At 44.1% G+C, this 20,745-nt stretch overlaps 1 protein-coding gene across 3 annotated transcripts in view; it reads left to right on the top strand.

Annotated features, from left to right (window-relative positions):
- Positions 1-7,286: 7,286 nt before the first annotated feature.
- The window catches only part of YTHDC1 (YTH N6-methyladenosine RNA binding protein C1), an 88,557-nt gene continuing 75,098 nt past the window's right edge, over positions 7,287-20,745 (top strand). For 2 of the 3 annotated variants that reach the window (XM_073541367.1, XM_073541358.1), the window contains exon 1: positions 7,288-7,725. In XM_073541367.1, coding sequence (XP_073397468.1) covers positions 7,695-7,725 — 31 coding nt within the window. In that variant the 5' untranslated portion in view covers positions 7,288-7,694. Of the gene's footprint in view, positions 7,726-20,745 lie in introns of all 3 variants that reach the window. The other variant, XM_073541350.1, reaches the window with a different exon arrangement.

Below are 20,745 nucleotides of genomic sequence, written 5' to 3'. Positions count from 1 at the left end.
AAAACCACATTCAAGAAGTTTATTAACCCTTTTGGTGCGTCACAGGAATTTTTTGAATATTTAAAAAAAAAAAATGAACATTTAACTTTTTTTCACAAAAAAAATACATCAGGTTCAATTTTCTTTATTTTACCAAGGGTAACAGAAGAAATTGGACTGCAAAAGTTATTGTGCAATTTGTCCTGAGTACGCAGATACCTGATATGTGGGGGGGAACCACTGTTTTGGCGCATGGCAGACCTCAGTAGGGAAGGAGCACCGTTTGACTTTTTCAATGCAAAATTGGCTGGAATTCAGATCGGACGCCATGTCGCGTTTGGAGAGCCCCTGATGTACCTAAACAGTGGAAACCCCCCACAAGTGACCCCATTTTGGAAACTAGACCCCCCAAGGAACTTATCTAGATATGTGGTGAGAACTTTGAACCCACAAGGGCTTCACATAAGTTTATAACGTACAGCGGTACAATTAAAAAATCATATTTTTTCCACAAAAATGATCTTTTCACCCCCAATTTTTATTTTTCCAAGGGTAACAGGACCCTAAAAGTTATTGTGCAATTTGTCCTGAGTACGCTGATACCCCATATGTGGGTGTAAATGACTATTTGGGCGCATAGCAGAGCTCGGAAGGGAAGCAGCGCCATTTGACGTTTTTGGCTAGAATTGAGATCGGACACCATGTCGCGATTGGAAATCCCCTGATGTACTAAAACAGTGGAAACCCCCCACAAATGACACCATTTTGGCATCTAGACCCCCCAAGGAACTTATCTAGATGTGTGGTGAGAACTTTAAACCCCCAAGGGCTTCACAGAAGTTTATAACATACAGCCATACAATTAAAAAATCATATTTTTTCCACAAAAATGATCTTTTCACCCTCAATTCTTATTTTTCCAAGAGTAACAGGACCCTAAAAGATATTGTGCAATTTATCCTGAGTGCGCTGATACCCCACATGTGGGGGTAAACCACTATTTGGGCGCATGGCAGAGCTCGGAAGGGAAGCAGCACCATTTGACGTTTTTGGCTGGAATTGAGATCGGACACCATGTTGCGTTTGGAAAGCCCCTGATGTACCAAAACAGTAGAAACCCCCCACAAATGACACCATTTTGGAAACTAGACCCCCCAAGGAACTTATCTAGATGTGTGGTGAGCACTTTGAACCCCCCAGTGCTTCACAGAAGTTTATAACGCCCGGGCGTGAAAATAATAAAAATATTTTCCCAAGGGCAACAGGAGAAATTGGACCCCAAAAGTTGTTGTCCAATTTGTCCTGAGTACGCTGATACCTCATATGTGGGAGAAAACTACTGTATGGGCACACGTCGGGGCTCGGAAGGGAAGTAGTGACGTTTTGGAATGCAGACTTTGATGGAATGGTCTGCGGGTGTCATGTTGCCTTTGGAGAGCCCCTAATGTACCTAAACAGTGGAAACCCCCCACAAATGACCCCATTTTGGAAACTAGACCCCCTGAGGAACTTATCTAGATGTGTGGTGAGCACTTTGAACCCCCAAGGGCATCACAGAAGTTTATAATGCCCAGGCATGAAAATAAAAAAATCGTATTTTTTCCACAAACATGATCAATTAGTCTCCAATTTTTTTATTTTTCCCAAGGGTAACCGGAGAAATTGGACCCCAAAAGTTGTTGTCCAATTTGTCCTGAGTACGCTGATACCTCATATGTGGGAGAAAACTACTGTATGGGCACACGTCAGGGCTCGGAAGGGAAGTAGTGACGTTTTGGAATGCAGACTTTGATGGATTGGTCTGCGGGTGTCATGTGCGTTTGGAGAGCCCCTGATGTACCTAAACTATTGAAACTCCCCACAAATGACCCCATTTTGGAAACTAGACCCCCCACGGAACTTATCTAGATGTGTGGTGAGCACTTTGAACCCCCAAGTGCTTCACAGAAGTTTATAATGCCTGGGCGTGAAAATAAAAATATCGTATTTTTTCAACAAACATCATCTTTTAGTCCCCATTTTTTTTATTTTCCCAAGGGTAACAGGAGAAATTGGACCCCAAATGTTGTTGTCCAATTTGTCCTGAGTACGCTGATACCTCATATGTGGGAGAAAACTACTGTATGGGCACACGTCAGGGCTCGGAAGGGAAGTAGTGACGTTTTGGAATGCAGACTTTGATGGATTGGTCTGCGGGTGTCATGTGCGTTTGGAGAGCCCCTGATGTACCTAAACTATTGAAACTCCCCACAAGTGACCCCATTTTGGAAACTAGACCCCCCCACGGAACTTATCTAGATGTGTGGTGAGCACTTTGAACCCCCAAGTGCTTCACAGAAGTTTATAACGCCTGGGCGTGAAAATAAAAAAAAACATTTTTTTCCGCAAAAATGATATTTTTGCCCCCCAATTTTTTATTTTCCTAAGGGTAACAGGAGAAATTGGACCCCAAAAGTTGTTTTGTAATTTGTCCTGAGTAGGCTGATACCCTACATGTGGGGGTAAAACACTGTTTGGGCGCATGGCAGAGCTTGGAAGGGGAGCACCATTTGACTTTTTCAACGCAGAATTGACTGGAATTGAGATCAGACGCCATGTTGCCTTTGGAGAGCACCTGATGTGCCCAAACAGTGGAAACCCCCCAAATATAACTCCATCCCGAACCCCAACACACTCCTAACCCTAATCTGAGCCCTAACCCTAGCTCTAACCCTAGCCCTAACCCTAACCCTAGCCCTAACCCTAGCCCTAACCCTAATGGGAAAATGGAAATAAATATTTTCTTTTAGTTTTATTATTTTTCCCTAACTAAGGGGGTGATAACGGGGGGGTTTGATTTACTATTTATGGCGGGTTTTTATGTTTGGCGGCTGTCAGACGCTAAAAGACGCTTTTTATTGTAAAAATAGTTTTTGCATCACCACATATTGTGAGCTATAATTTTTCCGTATTTTGACCCACCGAGTCATGTGAGGTCTTATTTTTTGCGGGACGAGTTGATGTTTTTATTGGTACCATTTTCGGGCACGTGACATTTTTTGATCGCTTTTTATTCCAATTTTTGGGACGCAGAATGAACAAAAACCAGCGTTTCATGAATTTCTTTTGGGTGGTGCGTTTACGCCGTTCCGCGTGCGATAAAATTGATAAAGCGGTTTTATTCTTCGGGTCAGTACGGTTACAGCGATGCCTCATTTAGGTCGTTTTTTTATGTTTTGTCGGTTTTTTGCAATGAAAACAATTTTATATAAAAAATAATTATTTTTGTATCGCTTTATTCTGCGAGCTATAACTTTTTAATTTTTTTGCAGATGATGCTGTATGGCGGCTCGTTTTTTGCGGGACAAGATGACGTTTTCAGCGGTACCATGGATATTTATATGCGTCTTTTTGATCGCGCATTATTGCACTTTTTGTTCGGTGGTATGATAATAAATCATTATTTTTTGCTTTGTTTTTTATTTTTATTTTTTAAGGGGTTCGCTAAAGGGGTTAACTAATGGGACAGTTTTATAGGGCGGGTCGCTACGGACGCGGCTATACCAAATATGTGTACTTTTATTGTTTTTTTTTTATTTTGAAAAAATGGATTTATTGGGTAATATTTTTTTTTTTTTTACTAATTTATTTAGCGATTTTTTTAAAATTATTTTTAACACTTTTTTTTTTTTTTTACTTTATTACCTTGTCCCAGGTGGGACATCACTGTCCTGTGACAGATCGCTGATCTGTCACATCACAGATCGCTGATCTGTCACATCACAGATCACTGTGACAGATCAGCAATCTGTCACAGGCAGTTCTGCAGACTTCCTCATGCCTGCGCTTTGCAGGCAGTGAGGAAGTCAGCTCCCTACAGGCCCCCGTCGCCATCTTGGATCCGGGGGCCTGTAGGGAAAGAGACCCCCGCAGCAGCGCTGCACATTGCGCTGCCGTGGGGGGCTCAGGGAAGCAAGGAGGGAGCCCCCTCCCTGCTGATGCTTCCCTTTAACCCCCGGTACACCGCGATCGCGTTTGATCGCGGTGTACAAGGGGTTAACGTGTCGGGGGCGGTCCGTGACCGCCCCTGACACAATGTGCCGGGTGTCAGCTGTGATAATCAGCTGACACCCGGCCGCGATCAGCGGCGCTCACCATGTGGGCGCCGCTGATCGCTGGGACGTAATATTCCATCCATGGTAATTAGGTCCAGGGTCACATGGACGGAATATTACGTCCCTTGTAGGTAAGGGGTTAACCAGGCTTAATGTCACCTTACAATAACAAGGTAACCTCATTATGGTGAATCGATCCACGGGAAGTTTCGTCTATATAATGTATTACAGAGATTTAGACGGAGACAACAATGTAAATGCTGACCCTTAAAAGTGATCTAAATATTCTGTATCCCAAATTATTACCAAGATAAAATTCAATTCAGGTCTGTCATCTGTTAATGGAAATATAGGGGAGCTCCATGTGACTGGTAGCATCAAGGCTCTGGAAAAGATACATGGCTCAACCCAAAAATAATCCACTGAAATCTGTGAGCCTGAATCCAAATGCCCCTTACTTCTGAGCCCCACAGTGTGCCTAAACCATGTTTGTCTTTACTGTAGGTATAGAAAGGAGAAATGGGGTGCGTGTCTACAGAAGCACAAGCTGGACACAATGTATTGGGCACCACAATGTATTTGCGCACTACAATGGTATTTTTGCAATTTTCACTCTGCAACATCCATTATGTGCTTATTTCTGAAAAACACACACGAGGTCAAAATAGCCAGTGCATCAGTAGATAAATTCCCAGAGGGGCATGATTTCTAGTATGTGGCTACTTGTGGGTGGAAAAGGGGGTTCTGCTGTTCTGGAGCTTATGGGCTGTGCAAATGGTGCACACAAAATACTCCAAAATACAAACAGAATTTTATCCCTTCCAAGCCCTGCAATGTGATATACAGTACTGTACAGCCACATATGGGGCACTGCCACTTTCAAGATAAATGTGAAAAAATCAAGAGTGTAGTTTTACCTACTTCCACTTGTGCAAGTAAGAAACCTGGGGCTAAAACATCCTTTTTTTGGTAAAAATGTAACCTTTTTTTCTTAGCTGACCAACGGTATAAAATTCTGTGACACATCTGTGGTGTTAATGTGATCACTGCACCCCTAGATGAATTCATTGAGGGGTGTAGTTCATAAAATGGTGGGCTTCTTCTGTTCTGCCACCTTGGGGGCTCTACTAATGTAACATGGCACCCACAAACCATAGCAATAAAATCTGCACTATAGTATGGTGCTCCTTCCCTTTTGAGCTTTGCACTGTGCTGGAAGAGAAGCTTCTGGTAACAATGGGGGCATCTGCATACTCAGGAGAAATTGAGTTACAAATTATTTGGTCTTTTTTTCTTATTAACTTTTATGAAAATGAAAACATTTGGGGTAATGCAACATGTTAATGAAAATTTTTTTTTGTTTTTTTATGGTTCGCTGTTCCATGAATCACCCTAGATAAATTTCTTGAGGGGTCTAGTTTCCAAAATGTGGTCACTTGTGGGGGGTTTATGCTATTTAGGCACATCAGGGGCTCTCCAAATGCAACATGGCGTCCGTTTTCGATTCCAGCTAATGTTGCACTCCAAAAGTCGAATGGCGCAAGTGAGAGCACCCTGAGCTGATGAACTCCAGTGAATTCTCACGGCAGCTCAATGATACACTTCAGGAGTGATTACCTCCTGTCAGTGTATCGCCTGAGGCTGGGTAGAGCAGTCACCTCTCCCGATGTGACTCTTCTACATGGGAGATCGCTGTGGGACACTCAGGATTAAATGGACTACGGCAGACAGGGAGTATATGTTGGTTTCATATTTTTGATTGCTTGCAGGAGACGCGGACGGCATGACATGCTGCAGAAAATAAAACCCTGCAAATACGGAGGGAAGTTCTTATCATGCGCTCAACACTTCAGGATCGTCATTGAATCAGCTTGCGTTAGTATTCCTTTGCGTTTCTGGAGCATTTATGCTAAATGCACACGTACCGGAACTCTCGCGGAAATTACCGTGAGAATTCCGGAATTCCATTCCGCGGGAAAATCGCATTTTAAATTCCCGCGATTTTCCCGCGGAAAAACTAGCATTTTGCAAGCGTATTTAGCTTGCAAAATGCTAGCGTTCTCCAAGCGATCTGTAGCATCGCTTGGAGAACTGATTGACAGGTTGGTCACACTCATCAAACAGTGTTTGACAAGCGTGACCAACTTTTTTACTACTGAGGCCGCCTATGCAGCATCAGTAGTAAAAGATAGAACGTAAAAAAAAAATAAAAAATGGTGTTATTCTTACCTTCCGACGTCCCGCGCAGGCGTTCCCAGTAATCCTTTGCGAAAATGCCCGCGATGACGTCCGTTCTCGCGGGATCGCGACGTCTCGCGGTCATTCGCGATGACGTCGCGCGAATGACCGCGAGACTTCGCGATCCCGCGAGATCGGACGCCATCGCGGGCATTTTCGCAAAGGCTTACTGGGACCGGGAGCGTGGAGAAAGGCGGGAAGACTGCGGGGGACGCCGGAAGGTGAGAATAACAATATTTTTTATTTTAAATTCTATTTTTTACAGGGATATGGTACCCACAGCCCGGAGGACAGTCTCCTCCTCTCCTCCGGACCGTGGGTACCATCCGCAATTGTTCTGCTTACTTTCCGCATGGTGTGCACAGCCACATGCGGGAAGTAAGCGGAACAATGCATTCCTATGGGTGCGGGATCGCCGCGATTCCGCAAATTAATGAGCATGCTGCGGTTTTTACCGCGAAGCGATTCCGCCGCGGTAAAAACCGCAGCATTAGCACAGCATTGCGGAATCCCATAAGAATGCATGGGATGCTTATTTTTCGCGTTTTCGCGGCAAAATCGCGCGGTTAAAACTGCCGCGGAAACGCGAAAAAAAGCCACGTGTGAACTCAGCCTTAAGAGCATAAAACCGCAGCGAAACCGCATCATGTACACATAGCCTAATAATAAAGGCTGCAGCCAGTCACTGGCCACAGATTGGCTGTAGGGGCCACGTGACGCGACATCACCCTCTGGGAACAGCAGCACAGACATGGAAGAACTATGCAGCTGCGGGAGGAGAGGATACACTGGTTATGGTCTATGTGGCCCTGAATTTGTGAAGCTAGGGTTGTTCAGTAGTCCACAGCCACTTTAGAGCGATTTAGGAACATTTCCTAATAAACCAGTGCGGTTTTGCCACCCAGTAGTTTGCTCTGCAGCGCAGAGGGCGGGAGCCATATATTCAGTCAGCGCAGCCGCCCGACACACTTCTAAATTTACACAAACGCTAAAAGGCGGGGCGTGATGACGTCACGCGTTAGGCTGTGTCCCTGGTGCATGCTGGGAGGTGGGTGTTGTTGTCGCAGGAGGCTACAGCTCTGAGCCGCCATTTTGTGCGTAGAACGGAGTGAGGAGAAGAAAGACCCTTCTGGCCCGAGCTGTGGAGGACGGCGCTGCACGTGGGAGCGTCCATAGGACCCGCTACGTGATCGTTCTTTATCTCCCGCTGGTCCTTAGGACGGGTTGCTCCCCCACGGGATCTGCTTCGCCACGGCAGGAGAGCGGGGCGCCCGGCGGGGCGGGGGGGACACTGTGACATCCGCCAGCGGCCAAGACTCCAAAGAGGCCCACCACCGAGGCAGGCGGGGGCGACTGCGGAGAAGGAGGAGATCCGGGCGAAGAATGGAGGCTGAGAGGGTAGAGCAGAGCAAAGGTGAGCTGTCCGGGCAGGGCCGTGCTCCGTGACCGGTGAGTGAGGCGCCCACCCTGCGGGTGTCTGTGGGGGAGCTCGTGGGTACCCATCACATATATATTACTACATGGCTGGTGTAATGAGGCGTCCACCCTGTGGGGGAGCTCGTGGGGTACCCATCACATATATATTACTACATGACTGGTGAGTGAGGCGCCCACCCTGCGGGTGTCTGTGGGGGAGCTCGTGGGTACCCATCACATGTACAATGCCTACAAGTAGTATTCAACCCCCTGCAGATTTAGCAGGTTTACACATTCGGAATTAACTTGGCATTGTGACATTTCTACTGTAGATCAGCCTGGAAGTGTGAAATGCACTGCAGCAAAAAAGAATGTTATTTCTTTGTTTAATTTTTTTTTAACTTGTGAAAAGTTTATTCAGAGGGTCATTTATTATTCAACCCCTCAAACCACCAGAATTCTGTTTGGTTCCCCTAAAGTATTAAGAAGTATTTCAGGCACAAAGAACAATGAGCTTCACATGTTTCGATTAATTATCTCTTTTTCCAGCCTTTTCTGACTATTTAAGACCCTCCCCAAACTTGTGAACAGCACTCATACATGGTCAACATGGGAAAGACAAAGGAGCATTCCAAGGCCATCAGAGACAAGATTGTGGAGGGTCACAAGGCTGGCAAGGGGTACAAAACCCTTTCCAAGGAGTTGGGCCTACCTGTCTCCACTGTTGGGAGCATCATCCGGAAGTGGAAGGCTTATGGAACTACTGTTAGCCTTCCACGGCCTGGACAGCCTTTGAAAGTTTCCTCCCGTGCCGAGGCCAGGCTTGTCCGAAGAGTCAACGCTAACCCAAGGACAACAAGGAAGGAGCTCCGGGAAGATCTCATGGCAGTGGGGACATTGGTTTCAGTCAATACCATAAGTAACGTACTCCACCGCAATGGTCTCTGTTCCAGACGAGCCCGTAATGTACCTTTACTTTCAAAGCATCATGTCAAGGCTTGTCTACAGTTTGCTCATGATCACTTGGAGGACTCTGAGACAGACTGGTTCAAGGTTCTCTGGTCTGATGAGACCAAGATCGAGATCTTTGGTGCCAACCACACACGTGACGTTTGGAGACTAGATGGCACTGCATACGACCCCAAGAATACCATCCCTACAGTCAAGCATGGTGGTGGCAGCATCATGCTGTGGGGCTGTTTCTCAGCCAATGGGCCTGGCCATCTGGTCCACATCCATGGGAAGATGGATAGCACGGCTTACCTGGAGATTTTGGCCAAGAACCTCCGCTCCTCCATCAAGGATCTTAAGATGGGTTGTCATTTCATCTTCCAACAAGACAACGACCCAAAGCACACAGCCAAGAAAACCAAGGCCTGGTTCAAGAGGGAAAAAATCAAGGTGTTGCAGTGGCCTAGTCAGTCTCCTGACCTTAACCCAATTGAAAACTTGTGGAAGGAGCTCAAGATTAAAGTCCACATGAGACACCCAAAGAACCTAGATAACTTGGAGAAGATCTGCATGGAGGAGTGGGCCAAGATAACTCCAGAGACCTGTGCTGGCCTGATCAGGTCTTATAAAAGACGATTATTAGCTGTAATTGCAAACACGGGTTATTCCACAAAATATTAAACCTAGGGGTTGAATAATAATTTACCCACTTTTTTATGTTTAAAATTTATTAAAATTTAACTGAGCAACATAACTTTTTGGTTTGTAAGATTTATGCATCTGTTAATAAATCCTGCTCTTGTGTGAAGTTTGAAGGCTCTAACATATTTGCATCTTATCAAACCTGCTAAATCTGCAGGGGGTTGAATACTACTTGTAGGCACTGTATATTACTACATGGCTGGTGTAATGAGGCGTCCACCCTGTGGGGGAGCTCGTGGGTACCCATCACATATATATTACTACATGACTGGTGAGTGAGGCGCCCACCCTGCGGGTGTCTGTGGGGGAGCTCGTGGGTACCCATCACATATATATTACTACATGGCTGGTGTAATGAGGCGTCCACCCTGTGGGGGAGCTCGTGGGTTACCCATCACATATATATTACTACATGACTGGTGAGTGAGGCGCCCACCCTGCGGGTGTCTGTGGGGGAGCTCGTGGGTACCCATCACATATATATTACTACATGGCTGGTGTAATGAGGCGTCCACCCTGTGGGGGAGCTCGTGGGTTACCCATCACATATATATTACTACATGACTGTTGAGTGAGGCGCCCACCCTGCGGGTGTCTGTGGGGGAGCTCGTGGGGTACCCATCACATATATATTACTACATGGCTGGTGTAGTGAGGCGTCCACCCTGTGGGTGTATGTGGGGGAGCTCGTGTGTCACCCATCACATGGAGATAGACATATAGCTATATCTATTTGGTCCAGAGGAATTACATCCTAAGGTACTGAAAGCGTTAGAGGGAATTGCAGAAGCACTAGCCAGAATCTTTGAAAAATCCTGGAAAACAGGAGAAGTCCCAGAGGATTAGAGAATGGCAAAACGTTGTGCCTATCTTCAAAAAAAGGGATGAAGACAGAGCCGGGAAACTACAAGCCAGTGAGTTTTACTTATATACCAGGAAAGATATTTATTTTACTCGTTTATATAGCACTGTTATTGGCACTGTCCCTGATGTGGCTCACAATCTAAATTCCCTATCAGTATGTCTTTGGAATGTGGGAGGAAACCCATGCAAACACAGGGAGAACATACAAAGTCAGGACCACAGCGCTGCAGGTCTGCCCCGGTATTTGGACAAATTTATTAAAAACAGTAACATAGTTATTAAGGTTGAAGGGAGACTTTAAGTCCATCTAGTTCAACCCATATCCTATCCTAACTTGCCCTAACATGTTGATCCAGAGGAAGGCAAAAAAAACCCCATGTGGCAACAGTAAGCTTCACATTGGGGGAAAAAAATTCCTTCCCGACTCCACATACGGCAATCAGACTAGCTCCCTGGATCAACGCAATATTAAGGAGACTAGTGTATATACCCTGTAATATTATACTTTTCAAGAAAGGCATCCAGTCCCTTCTTAAATTTTAGTAGTGAATCACTCATTACAACATCATATGGCAGAGAGTTCCATAGTCTCACTGCTCTTCCAGTAAAGAATACGCATCTGGGAGTATGCTTAAACCTTCTTTCCTCCAGACGTAGAGGATGCCCCCTTGTCCCCGTCACAGGTCTAAGAGTAAAAAGATCATTAGAAAGGTCTTTGTATTGTCCCCACATATATTTATACATTGTAATAAGATCACCCCTAAGCCTTCGATTCTCCAAACTAAATAAACCCAAGTGTAATAACCTGTCTTGGTATTGCAGACCCCCTAGTTCCCTAATAACCTTGGTCGCTCTTCTCTGCACCCACTCCAGTTCAGCTATGTCTTTCTTATACACCGGAGACCAGAACTGTACACAGTATTCTAAGTGTGGTCGCACTAGTGACTTATATAGAGGTAAAATTATGTTCTCCTCATGAGCATCTATGCCTCTTTTAATGCATCCCATTATTTTATTTGCCTTTGCAGCAGCTGCTTGACTCTGGCCACTAAATGTGAGTTTGTCGTCCACCCATACACCCAGGTCTTTTTCAGTGACTGTTTTGCCCAGTGTTTTACAATTAAGCACATAATTATACAACTTGTTCGTTCTACCCAAGTGCATGACCTTACATTTATCCCCATTAAAGCTCATTTGCCATTTATCAGCCCAAGCTTCTAGTTTACATAAATCCTCCTGTAATATAAAATTGTCCTCCTCTGTATTAATTACCCTGCAGAGTTTAGTGTCATCTGCAAATATTGAAATTCTACTCTCTATGCCCCCTACAAGGTCATTAATAAATGTTAAAAAGAAGCGGGCCCAAAACTGACCCCTGTGGTACCCCACTGCTAACCGTGACCCAGTCCGAGTGTGCTCCATTAATAACCACCCTTTGTTTTCTATCCCTGAGCCAGCTCTTAACCCACCTACACATATTTTCCCCTATCCCCATTGTTCTCATTTTATGTATCAACCTTTTGTGTGGCACCGTATCAAAAGCTTTTGAAAAGTCCATGTACACCACGTCCACTGCATTCCCTTGGTCCAGTCCGGAACTTACCTCTTCATAAAAGCTTATCAGATTAGTCTGACAGGATCGGTCTCTTGTAAACCCATGTTGATATTGGGTCATAAGGTTATTCTTCTCCAGATACTCCTGTATAGTATCTCTTAGAAAACCCTCCAGGATTTTACCCACAGTTGAGGTTAAACTTACTGGCCTATAATTTCCAAGTTCAGTTTTTGTCCCCTTTTTGAATATTGGCACCACATTTGCTATACGCCAGTCCTGTGGTACAGACCCTGTTATTATGGAATCTTTAAAGATTAAAAATAGTGGTCTATCTATGACTGTGCTTAATTCCTGCAGTACTCGGGGGTGTATCCCATCCGGGCCCGGGGATTTGTCAATTTTAGTGATTTGTAGACGCCGCCGTACTTCCTGCTGGGTTAAGCAGGTGACATTTAATGGAGAATTTTTATCCCTGATCATGTTATCCGTCATGGGATTTTCTTGTGTAAATACTGTTGAAAAAAAGTCATTTAGCATATTGGCTTTTTCCTCATCCACCATTTCACCCAGACTATTTTTAAGGGGACCAACACTTATCATTTTTTAGCTTCTTACTATTTATGTAGTAAAAGAATATTTTGGGATTATTTTTACTTTCTCTGGCAATGAGTCTCTCTGTCTCAATCTTTGCTGTCTTGATTTGCTTTTTACAGAATTTATTTAATCTTCTGTATTTATTTAATGCCTCATCACTACCTACTTGCTTTAATTCTCTAAATGCTTTATTTTTATCTCTTATTGCGCCCCTTACAGCTCTATTTAGCCAAGCATGTATGTAAGTACTTGGATAAGAATACAGAAATTAACCAGAGCCAGCTTGGGTTTGTAGCAAACAAGTCATGCCAGACTAATCTATCAAAATTTCCTTTTATGATGGAATCACTGACCGGGTGGATCAGGGAAATGTAACAGATAAAGTATATCTTGACTTCAGCAAAGCATTTGATAAAGTATCTCATGCTATCCTTATTGAAAAAATGACCAAGTAAGGGATTGACAAGGCTATGGTTAGGTGAAAGGCTAAGAGGAGACTAAATAGCTGTCTACAAATCTCTGAAGTGTGATGTGACAGTGTAGAGACCTTATTCTAATTTGCACATGGAAATACAAAAAGCAATGGAATGAAACTGAGAGGGAGAAGATACAGAATAGATATTAGAAAACTTTTTGACAGTGAGGGTGATCAATGAATGGAACAGGCTGCCACTAGAGGTGGTGAGTCCTCCTTAAATGGAAGTCTTCAAACAGAGGCTGGACAGACTTCTGTCTGAGATGGTTTAGTGAATCCTGCATTGAGCAGGTGGTTGGACACAACCCTTGAGGTCCTTTCCAACTAACATTCTATGATTCTACTACATTAACAGGTGTAATGAGGCACCAACCCTGCTGTTGTATGTGGAGGAGCTTGTCACGTACGTGTGTGTATATATATGTGATATATACACTGTAACGTAAGGCAGCGCCATTTTGGCTGTCTAGTCTAAAGCTGGCCTTATGTGGATTGTCCAGTGGAAGAAAATTATCCCCCATCTAGAGGATATCAGTACCTTATTGATTGATGTGGGGCCCAGTTGTCGGACCCATTGATTAGCAGACATTTATTTATATAGCACCATTGATTTCATGGTGCTGTACAAGAGAAGGGGTTACGTCAAAATAGATATCACTTACACTGGTCAAACTAACAATGGTTGACTGGTGCAGAGGGAAGAGGACCCTGCCGTTGCGGGCTAACATTCTATTGGATGATGAGGAAGGAGACAGTAGTTTGGGGGTTGCAGCAACTCTGATGATATTAAGCTAGTTTCACATTAGCGTTTACGGCCGCCGCTAAGCCGCGCCTCCTCCGGTAGCTCCGCCTACAGACGCATGACGCTGCATGCGTCCTGCATCCCCTATCTTTAGCACTGGGGACGCAGGCAGTGCGCAGTATGCGTTTGGCGGCTCATGCGTCCTTTTGACGCTGCGCCGAGCGCACCAAATTGCAACCTGAATGATGAGCGCACCAAATTGCGTATGATGGAACATATTGGGAGATTAGTTCGGAGATATATGGAGGAGAAAGGTTATGGATGGCTTTGTAGGTCAGTGTTAGTAGTTTGAACTGGATATGTTAAGAAATTGGGAGCCTGTGAAGGATTTGCAAAGTGGGGAAGCAGGAGAGTAGCGAGGAGAGGGATTAGTCGGGCAGCAGAGTTAAGGACGGACTGGAGAGGTGCAAGCGTGTTAGAAGGTAAGCTATAGATGAGTATATTTCAGTAGTCAAGTCGTGAGATGATTAGGGTATGAACATTCATTTTAGTAGATTAAGAAAAGGAATGATTCTGGAAATATTTTTGAGCAGGAGGTGATGAGAGCTTGGATGTGCGTTTTGAAGAACAGGGCAAAGTCGAGAGTTACTCCAAGGCAGTGGATTTCCGGTACAGGGGAAGGTGTGATGTCATTTGTGATAGATCATGTTGGAAAGATATGGCGAGATGGATGAAATGTAATTCAGATTTGTCCACATTGAGCTTGAGGAAGCGAGAGGAGGATATGGCTGATAGACACTCTGGGATTCTGAACAGCAGAGAGGTGACATCTGGGCCAGAGAAGTAGATCTGAGTGTCTTCAGCATATACAGTGGGGAAAAGCGCGGTGATCACTCTATATATTCCTTTGTCTTTCAGACACTTACAGGAGTTTACACAGAACCTGTTAAGGTACTGTCACACTTAGCGATGTACCAGAGATATGACGCAGTCAGGATCGCTGGTGCATCGCTAAGTGGTCGCTAGTGAGCTGCCACACAGGCAGATCTCACCAGCGACATCGCAGGGGTCGGGGGTCGCTACTTACGTGTCAGACGAGGCAATCCTGACTTCCGTCCATCCGCGTCCACGCGTCGCTCGTCGTCACAGCAGGAAGCTGACGACAAGAAACGGTCCAGGACGTTCTTGCGCGATCGATAACCAGCGGGGGAGCGGTTGGAGGTAAGTATCACACATAGCGATATCGGTATAACGTCACAAAAACCAGTGACGTTATAGCGATATCGCTAAGTGTGACAGTACCTTTAGATTCACCAGCTGCTTCAGGAGCCCCCATCTCACCCTTATTCGGTAGAACGCCAGTGCATTTTTTTCTATCTGTACTTTAAAGTTTCAGGGGAAAAAGTATTTAGTCAGCCACCAATTGTGCAAATTCTCCCACTTAAAAAGATGAGAGGCCTGTAGTTGACATCTTAGGTAGATGAAGGTCCTGGGGTGGCCTAGCCAGTCTTCAGATCTCTACCTCATAGAAAACCTTTGGAGGGATTTGTAAGTCCTTGTTGCCCAGTGTCAGGCCCAAAACATCACTGCTCTAGAGGAGATATGCATGGAGGAATGGGCCAACATATCACCAACAGTGTGCGCTAACCTTGTGAAGACTTATAGAAAACATTTGAGCTCTGTCTTTGCCAACAAAGGATATGTAGCAAAATATTGAGATGAACTTTTGTTAATGACCAAATACTTATTTTCCACCATAATTTGCAAAATAAATCTTGCCAAATCAGACAAGGTGATTTTTTTTGGATTTGTTTTCTCATTTTGACTCTCATAGTTGTGGTCTACCTATTATGTCAATCACAGGCCTCTCATCTTTTTATGTGGGAGAACTTGCACAATTGGTGGCTGACTAAATGCTTTTTTTTCCCTGCTGTAGATGGAACTGCAAGCCATAGGACTTTGAATTGTCCCAAACCAAGGGTATAGATGGAGAAAAGTACGGGTCCTAGGACAGAGCCTTGAGGGACACCAACAGAGAGGGCAAGACGAGGAGGTAGTGTGGGAGTAGGAGACGTTAAATGTGTGGCTGGTAAGGCCGGGGTCACATTGCATTATGGCAGTCCGTTAGATGGACTGCGTTACACCGCAGCATAACGCGGTTTTACACAGTCCGTTAACGCTGCCATTATCGGACGCATCGCGACGCATGCAGTAAAGCGGCATGCGTTCGCGATGTGCCGTCTTTCAGTGACGTAGCCTCGGATGTGGGCTGCAGTGTCTGAGGCTGAGTGTCTGAATCATCTGCGCTAGCGGGTATAGCATAACGCGATCGTGTTATGCTATACCGTTAACGCAGCCCGTCAACACTATGCACACTGTGCGTTGAACGGGCTGGTTAAGCACAATATGAACCTGGTATAAGGAGATCCAGGATAGAGCAAGCTCTTTGAGGCCAAAGCAAGAGAGGATCTGTAGGAGGAGGCAGTGGTCAACTGTGTCGAAAGCAGAGGACATGTCTAGAAGTATAGTGAATTGTCTGTAGGTAAGTAGTTAGTAATTTTGGTTGATGCAGTTTCAGTGGAATGGTGGGGACGGAAGCCAGATTGTAGGTTGTCGAAGAGTGAGTTAGATGTAAAGTAAAAGAAAAGTTCAGAGTGGACGTGCTGCCCAAGGAGTTTGGGAGCAACAATATGTGGCGATGGCTGGACATAGCGGTTGGGTCAAGTTATGACTTTTTGAGGATAGGTGTGATTGTGGTGTGTTTGAAGTCAGGGGGGAGGGTACCAGAAGTCAGTGATGGGATAAGTGTGGTGGTGAGATTGGGGAGGAGCTGGGATGGGGTCAAGTGCACAAATTGGTGATGTGTGATTTGGAGGGAGAGGAGATGAGTATCCTCTCATTAACTGATGTTGGAGAGGGAGGTTATGGGTAAGGGCATTGGTCTGGTATACAAAGGTGTTATGCTGGTTGAACAATAGACTTGCCTCGCTTGGTCCATCTTATTTTTGAAGTGCATGGCAAAGTCATCGGCAGAGATTAGGAAGACGGTGGAGGGCGTTAAATGTTGAATAACCGGGGTTGTAGGATAAGGAAGATGTGAGGGATGTAAAGTAGGCCTGTTTAGCAGAGGTGAGGGCTGATTTGAATGCGCTTTCTTCCAATGCTGCTCTGCAACTCTGGATTTTTGCCAAAGCTTTTTAGTGATATTGTGCCAGCGTTGTAAATTGATTTGTTACATTTTGCTATACATGAGGGGTGATTGAGTTGATAGCCGATGCAAGAGTGGCATTGTAGAAAGTAGTGGCAATGTCTGGAGTGAGGATATGGATGCCAGTGGTAGAAATAGTCAGTATGTGTCTAGATATGTGAGGTTTTTGCAGAGGTGCGAGGAGTTAGATATGGGTGTCAGGTGAGGAGGACAGTGAAGAGAACGTGAGTAGATGGTGGTCAGATAAATGGAGAGGGGAGGTAGTGAAGTTAGATAGGGATCAGAGACGGGTGAAGACCAGGTCTAATGTATGTCCGTCTGTGTGGGAGGCTGAGGAGAACCACTGAAAGTCCAAAATATGAAGTGAGCGACATGAGTTTGGAGACTGCTGACTGGCAGATGTCAATGGGGTACGTTGAAGTCACTCATGATGATGGTGGGAATGTCAGCAGAGAGAAAGTGGAGAACAGGTCCATAAAGGCAGTGGTTAAGCCTGGACGTCAGTGTACGACGGCCACTTTGAGGTTGATGGGGAGAGTAGATGCAGACAGAGTGAACTTTAAAAGAGGGGAGGATAAGGGAGTGAAGAGGTAGGACTGATTTAAAGGTTCAGTTGGTAGAAAAGAGAAGATCGATTCCTCCATGTCTGTTGCCAGGGCGAGGGGTGTAGGTAAAGGGGAGGTTGTGTCGGAGGGTGTCAGCCATGTTTCGGTGAATCCCAGGAAGTAAACATTGTGAAGGGTAAAGAGGTCATAAATGACATGGAGCTTATTGCAGATGGAGTGGTAGCCCAGAGAGAGGTAACGGTGGTGGGTGACATGGGCAGGGGTTTTATGTCTGAAAGATTTCGGTAGTTTATATTAGGTTGGGAGCGATAGGAGGGGAAATTAATGGGAGAGGTATTGGCTATGGGTGTCCAGTAGTGTAATGACAAAAAAAAAATTTTTATGAAACCATGTGCAATGGAGGAACTTTTATGGGTTATTTAAGAATAAGTATTGCTTTTTTTTGTTTTTTAAAAAAAAGTTCCCCCTTTCATTCAAATGAAATAAGGCAAAAATTGTTTCCCCCCCCCCCCCCCCAAAAAAAAAAGGACATGCAATTTTGCATTATTGAAACGATAATAGTAATAACTAAGCAACTTTTATTATTCGTTTTTTAACAAATACGGTATAAAACAGTTAATATAAGTACAATGTGTACAAAAGTGTTTAAAAATTATTTTTTCCTATGAATTTTAGATTCAAAAATTCAATTTGTTTCGATTTCGCATGTAGTTCCTCCATCAGTTTTACAGCACGTTCAGCATTTTGGTTAGATCTGGGAATGTCAATTAATGACTCCTCGACCAACCAGTGCGCCTTCAAACACTTAATTGCCGCCTTCTGCCTTCGCCGTTTCTCGCTGTTGAACAGAAAACTGAAGTTTCCAAGAATTTGGCAGTTCGTTGGCATCCGCGTGAGATTGGAGAGCTTTTCAACATATGGAATACTTGGATCCCTTTTATGTTGAGAATAGGAGGGCAGATTCCTCGTCCAGATAGATCTGTTTGCCTTTACACTGTTGCTGGAATTTCTAGAAGACATTTTCTGAATGACCTGTCCTGCACTTCTTGATCGTAAAACTTGAAGCTTTGCACTGAAAATGAAAAGATAATACTAAATTACAAAATATTTTTAAATATTCCAGAATGTTCTAGATGTGAATAAAATACCACTTTTTGTTACAACTTAGAAAGATATTTTCTTTATAGATTTAAATTAAAACACGAAAAATCTTTTTTTAGAAAATTTTGAAATGAAAAGAGGGGGAACTTTTTTGAATATTTTACAAATTTGATGATACTAATGTCATTTGTATGGAATTGTTCCACCAATGTAAGGGGTTTCATTTTCGTTTTGCAAAATTTTTAAAATAGTCATCACCCTAGTGTCCAGTATTGGGAGATATATTGCCCACATAGAGGAGAAGCAGAGAGGGAGAGCAGGTGGAAGGAGGCTAGTGGCTGGCTTGTTTTAGTGGGAGAGATCTGAGGTTGAGGAGCGATTGACAGAGGTCAGGTGGGGAGGTAAGAGGGAATTAGAGATTATTTGGTTAGTATAGTTTGCAAAAGAGAAGACTGAGAGGAGACTTAATTGCTGTCTACAAATATCTAAAGGGCTGTCACATTGTAGAAGGCTCAACTTTATTCTCATTTGCACAAGGAAAGACTAGAAGCAATGGGATGAAACTGAATGGGAGGAGACACAGATTAGATATTAGAAAAAACTTTTTGACAGTTAGAGTGATCAATGAGTGGAACAGGCTGCCACGAGAAGTGGTGAGTTCTCCTTCAATGGAAGTCTTCAAACAGAGGCTGGACAGACATCTGACTGGGATGATTTAGGGAATCCTGCTTTGAGCAGGGGGTTGGACCAGATGGCCCAGGAGGTCCCTTCCAACTCTACGATTCTATGATTCTATGTTGAGGTTTGGGGATAGCAAAGGAGAGTGAGGATTAGTGGAGCAATAACTGAGGACATATTGAGAGTGGGTGGCAAAGAAAACCATTATTAAATGTACTTAATTTATCTCTGTTAAAGCTGTCTGCAAGTGCGACCGCTGTGCTATTCATTCCCTATGGGGTTGTTGAGCTGCGCTTGGCTTTTTTTTCCAGCAACCCCATAGGGCATGAATGGGGGGGTGGGAGTGACCGACCTGTTCCATTTTGTAACGCGCATAAAAATTCACGATGATGGTTGTCAGATCACCACACATATGTAGATCACTTGTTTTCTCTGCTCAGCTCCATAGAGAATGAATGTAGCGGAGGTCAGGGCATTTGATGTTCTGCAGTTTGTTACAAAGATAAAAAGTCCCCATTTTCATGATGTGGATGTTCCAGTAGTCGGGCCCCTGCTAATCAGCAAGTTATCCCTTTGTTCTTAACCCTCCGTCAGGAACAATATTCGCACTAACTCGCAATGGAACAATGTGCCTGTCAAGCGCAGGCTAGAAAAATGCCTAGAATATCTAATTTTCTCAATTTCAGTGACCTAAAAGTGATCAGAGACCTTCATAGGGATGTAATAAAAGAGACTACACATTATCAGGTGCAAAACAAACCCATTTACTCAACATAAAAGTAATAACTTTGATATACTCAAATTTCAAAACTCCCACCAAATAGCCCCCAATGATATCAAGTAACGGTTATTAAAAAGAGAAAATTTTGGCACAAAAACATTTTCTAGGCACCTAGAATATTACACACAGAATTAATCTGAATTAGATCCTGAAGGTTCCCCAGAAAAAACACATTTGCAAAGCAAAGAGCAAGAATTGCAATACATTTTTGCATGTGTCAGGCAGATTGCATGATGACATTTGAGACATTCATAATTAGAAAGCCTTCTGTTCCCGCTTTCCATGGTGCAGGTGGTGCATCTCCTTCTTTTGGGAGGTGGTACAGGTGTTGGATTTTCATATATAAGCTCCTGCAAGGTATAATAATCAAAAAGATGCACGCAGTTCGATTTCATCCGTGGGCTTCAGGATTCTGTCACAGATGAACTTGTGCTTTATATTGTCTATATATTGATTAGTGTATATGACAATAGAGTCCAGAATGTCATCTGTGAAAAAAGTATTCCAGCATTTTTTGCATTACGTGCTGTTCCCATAACTGCAGGAAGGTGAGTGATAATGTTATGAGATTCCATACGTTTTTTTATGGGTGGATTCTTGCTCCATTTGTTTGTTTTTTTTTTATCTTTTCCCATATAATAAGATTCTATATCTTCTTCCTCCTCATCATCACTGTCACCATCTTGCTCTGTTTCAGAATTTAGTTCAGACTTCCACCTCATCATGAGAATCAATCTCACTTTCTTCAAAGTCCTCATTAATTGTGGGGTCTGCATCATCATCATCTAACAGCATGTTTCC

This window comes from Dendrobates tinctorius, unplaced genomic scaffold (genome assembly GCF_039654945.1).
Source record: "Dendrobates tinctorius isolate UK_male_01 unplaced genomic scaffold, ASM3965494v1 ptg000011l, whole genome shotgun sequence".
In the NCBI taxonomy this organism is placed as follows: domain Eukaryota; kingdom Metazoa; phylum Chordata; class Amphibia; order Anura; family Dendrobatidae; genus Dendrobates; species Dendrobates tinctorius.
This window is presented reverse-complemented; position numbering and strand designations above follow the sequence as displayed.